The sequence below is a fragment of the Apium graveolens genome, chromosome 11 (genome assembly GCF_009905375.1).
Source record: "Apium graveolens cultivar Ventura chromosome 11, ASM990537v1, whole genome shotgun sequence".
NCBI lineage: Eukaryota > Viridiplantae > Streptophyta > Magnoliopsida > Apiales > Apiaceae > Apium > Apium graveolens.
In genome coordinates, this window is record NC_133657.1 from 120,222,633 (window position 1) to 120,227,656 (window position 5,024).

At 33.6% G+C, this 5,024-nt stretch overlaps 1 protein-coding gene across 1 annotated transcript; it reads right to left on the bottom strand.

Moving 5' to 3' along the window:
- Nucleotides 1-2,573: 2,573 nt before the first annotated feature.
- Nucleotides 2,574-3,290, bottom strand: LOC141695840 (uncharacterized). Its single transcript, XM_074500051.1, has one exon. It carries the CDS (start codon nucleotides 3,288-3,290, stop codon nucleotides 2,574-2,576), a length of 717 nt encoding a protein of 238 aa, XP_074356152.1.
- Between the last annotated feature and the right edge of the window lie 1,734 nt (nucleotides 3,291-5,024).

Below are 5,024 nucleotides of genomic sequence, written 5' to 3' on the forward strand. Positions count from 1 at the left end.
CCAAAATCGTAAATATTTTATATTAAATTGGTGAGAACATGTAGATATAATCCTAAAAATTATTAGAGTAGTGCTAGGTTTCTCACAAATTTTTTCAAATTTTTTAGTAAATGATGTGACAGATACTTGGTATGTTTTAATTTATGAGCGGATATATCATATTATGTTTAGGAAAGTTATTATACACTATACGACACATCAGCATTTCGGGAAATTTTTGGGGAAAATATTTGGGAAACCTAGTATTTCTTAAATTATTATATTAAATTGTTGATAAAAAAAATTTATAACGATTAATCGGATTTCAGAAATAAAATCAGTCGGATATTTTGTAGAGAATTAATCGGAACTTTTAAAACACTTGCTTCAGCCGACGGGAACAAGAAATAAATTAATAAATTGCACAGAAATAAATTAACAGATTGTAACAGAACACGAAAAAGAAATAAAAAAAAAAAAGAGAAAACAGATGGCAAGGGAAGAAAACGAAAAACGTGGAATGATCAACTAGAATGTAGTACCGTTATACTAACTTTCTATTTTTCAGCATAAATGAGAAGAAATGATCATTTCATTCTGTTTACCAAATAGTGAGTTGAAACTATAAATGGGCTCAAAGCCCATTTAAGTTAAAAGAGTAGTTTCCCCAACATGCACATTGTAGGAGCAAGTCCTTCACGTTCTTTATTTCATGTAAGAGCAAATTTAGATTGTCTTAATAATTGTCTTAAAAATATAATAAAATATAATATCCTAATAATTTATGACATCATTTGTATACATGAATTACAACAATTTATCTTATAGTCATGCGTTATTTGGGAAGAGAAAATACAAGAGTAGAGAGATGTGTAAAACCCAAAAATAGAGCTTGAAAATGTTGTGTTATTAATATAAGGCAATACTAGAATATTGTTGGATCCAATTTTTCGATCAACTGTCCTAAATATAAATTTAGTAGGGCATATAAGGCACTTGTTTTGACTTGCTCTAAGGCCTTCTATAGTTCCCCAATTTTTTTTTTAATTTTTAAATAAAAATATAATATTTAAATTTTTATACATAAATATTCTTAAACAAATTATGAAACTATATATTATAATACTCTTAAAATACATGTCGAATATGAAAAAAATTGTAAAAAAATGAATAGAACGTAGAGATTATTTTATATTCAAGACAATTTATTTTTATCACTTTATCTCCAAGCCCCTAAATCAGCTTCATTATTTGGGTATTTTAGGTATAAATTCCTTGAATAAGAGGTGCTTTGCTTGTAATAATATTCTTTTGATATCTTTAGTTTGCTAAACATAATTTCTTTTGCAAATAAGTTTTGTTGATCAATCATAACAGCATCTCCAATACTCAATAACCCTCAACTAAAAATTGGCATACTATATATATAATTATAGAGATTATGTTAAAATTAATTGCTCTCCAATTATATATTTCTCTTGGTTAAAATTTTAGCCAAGCTAGTTATATTGGCCAAATTTGTTGAACCAGACAATGTAACATAACTCCACTTCATCTATTATCATATTAAAATTAAATATTTTATTTATAACAACTTGAATTAATTTAACATACCATTCTTAAAATATAACCAATTATTATAGTCAACTCTGTTAAAGTATAATCGCTTACAATTTTAGTAAATTTTAGATAATCAGTATTTTATATTATTTTAACCAATCATTTTTATCTAAATTTCTTTCACTATCGTAAATAAATACTCAACTAAAATATTAAATGATATACTCTAAAAATTATTAGTGACCTAACAAGTTAGTGGGTTATCAGATTTAGAAAATCCACTTTCCGCACGTCTGGGATTTTGGTTTTGATCACTATAGATGCGAGACCTGAAACTTCGTTTAATATTTTAATAGTGAGTTATGACCCACTAAGTCCAAAATAATTCTATTGCTTAAATAAAAATATTATATTTAATCGAAAATTCGAGACTGAATTATAATTTTTTATCACTTGGAAAACTTTGCTTATAGAAAAACTTTGAAATTCATTTAAGCTAAATAAATAAATTTTAATGCCCGGGATTTTTTTTTTTTTTGAAAAAATCGAACTTGCATTAACTTTCATCTTTAATCACATTACAAATAAAATCTGGAGCGATATCAAGCCACTCCATAGGATCTGGCATAGAATAGTAACTTGAGCTAACAAATATGCTACTTTATTCGCAGACCTTCTAGTAAAACAATTAACACTTCCTCGAAGTGTTTGAGAATTTCCACACAATCGTCCACAATTGTATGAAATATTGAGTTACCACTGCCCCCATGAATGGCATCAACTACTGCCTTAGCATCCATTTCAAAAATGCACTTTGAACTTCTCCATTGTCTAATCCAGATTAATGCTTCTCTAAGGCTTCTAGCTTCTCCCTCCTTTGCTTGCATTCTCCCCCCAATTCTACAAGTACGAGAACGAACGAAACAACCATTATCATCCCGAACTACACAACCAGCTCCAATGAAGTCATAATCAACTCGAAAAGAAGCGTCGATATTGATTTTTATCCATCCTGGAGGTGGTTTACACCACTGCTACAACTGAGGACGTTTTTTACTCCCAGGCCCATCCTCTTGTGCTCTCTGCCAGTCCTGAAACAAATTCAAAGCCATTGCATTAACCCCAAAAGTCGACATAGCCTTTCTGTCCCATATCCATGTATTACGTCGTATCCATAAACTCCAACACATCAGGCCAATCTGCACGCACTGCTCCGTAGTACTACTGTTAAAAGCATCCTTTAAAATCTGCAAAACATTATACCTATCACTCACTGGAACCACCCTTTGTAACCCCACTAGATTCCACATCTCTCGTGCAAAACAACATGTAATCAAAGCATGAACTGCATCCTCATTGCAGACATGGCACCATGAACATGCTTTCACCACCTCCACATTCTTATTAGCCAACGCTGTTTTAGTGGGTAACACATTGATACAAGCACGCCATATAAAGTTCAGCATTTTACCAGGCAATTTGATTCCCCATAACCTCATCCAAAATTTTCTATCCTCACGAGTCTGTTCACCGTGAATCTGCCTGTATGTACTTCTAACCGTAAAGTCTCCATTCCCATCAAAAATCCAGTACCAATTATCCTTACCAGTATACTGACTAGACAGTGGAATTTGCTTTATCAAGTCTCGATCTCTGTCATTAAACAGATCTACTAGAATATCTTCATCCCACTTTCTATTTTCAGTTTCCATCAGTCCATTCACTGTAGCATTCGCCAAATCCTTTGGCATATATGTAGTAACATACCCATTAATAGGGCACGGCAGCCATGGTTATGCCATATACGCGTATCCCTTCCATCAATAATCTTCCTCCTACTTCCCTGCTTCATACTATCTTGAACAGACATGATACTCCTCCATGTATAACTCGGATTTTGACCCAACTAAGCATTTACAAATTCACCGTTTGCATAATACTTAGCCTTCATTAACGCAGTCACTAAAGGATTAGAATTATTCATTAACCTCCATGCTTGCTTAGCTAACATGGCCATATTAAATTCCCGCAATCTCTTGAATCCCAACCCCCCTGCTTCCTTCACTTCACAAACCCTACTCCACGATATCCATTTAATACCACCCCCCCACCAATACGAATTTATTTTTTTCTCAATTGAATCACAGATTTCCAAAGTAATTAGAATCAACTGCATCCAAATATTCGGTACTGTTTGCGCTGCACCTTTGAGCAAATTAACCTTACCTGCTTTTGATATATTCTGCATCCTCCATGTCTGTAGTTTCTGCTCAATACGATCCACCAGAAAATTAAAGACCTCATTTTTCTTCCTTCCTATTGACATTGGCATTCCAAGATATTTACCTGGGCTCATATTCTCAACCACCTGCAATTATGAACAGACCTCTCTACGAGCTTCTTCCCCTGTATTTGAAGAAAATGTAATAGCCGATTTATTAAAATTTATCACCTGCCCTGAGATATCAGCATATCTATCCAAAATACGTTTCATTACATTAGCTTCAGCCATAGTTGCTCAGAAAAAGAAATAGCAGTCATCTGCAAACAATAAATGGGAGATGACCGGTGCTCCCCTTGCTATACGACACCCATGTAACAAACCACTCATCTCATTCCTTCGAATAATCGCACTTAATTCCTCGGCACACATAATATAAATGTATGGCGAAATCAGATCTCCTTGCCTCAACCCCCTCCCCGGAATCACACATCCGAACTCCTCCCCATTGTGTAAAAAACTATATGATACAAAACTAATAAAATACATAATTCCGTGGATCCAAATCTGATTAAAACCAAATCTCTCCATCATACTACTAATAAAAGCCCATTCTAATCGGTCATATGCTTTAGATACATCAATTTTGAATCCAGCAACTCCCACCTTACCTTGAGTATGCCTCTTCATGTAATGGTTGATTTCAAAAGCAATTAAAGCATTATCAGTAAGCAGACATCCCTCTATAAATGCACTTTGATTTTCATATATGATTGAACCTAAACAACATTTCAATCTATTTGATAGCACCTTCGATAAGATTCGTACTAGTACAGAACATAAAGAAATTGGACGTAAATCACCCATGGTCTGAGGAATCTTTACCTTTGGAATTAAACACACTAAAGCTTTATTCACTCCCTCAGGTAGCAACCCTGTTTGCATAAAATCACGACAAAACTTCACCACATCTATTTCGACCACACTCCAAAAAGCTTGATAAAAGGCAGGATTAAACCCATCAATCCCCGATGCTTTGTCTGGATGCATAGAAAAAACAGCCTCCTTCACTTCTTCACATGTTATTTCCCCTAACAGCTCCTCATTTTCCAAGTCTGACACCTGTTTAACCACCTCCCTGTCTGATAAGCTACCTTGTAGATTTGATGTTGTGAATAATTCTGAAAAATAGTCTTCAATGACTCTCTGAATATCCTCCTTTTCTTCCTGCCACACTCCATTTGCATCTTTAATTCTGTCCACT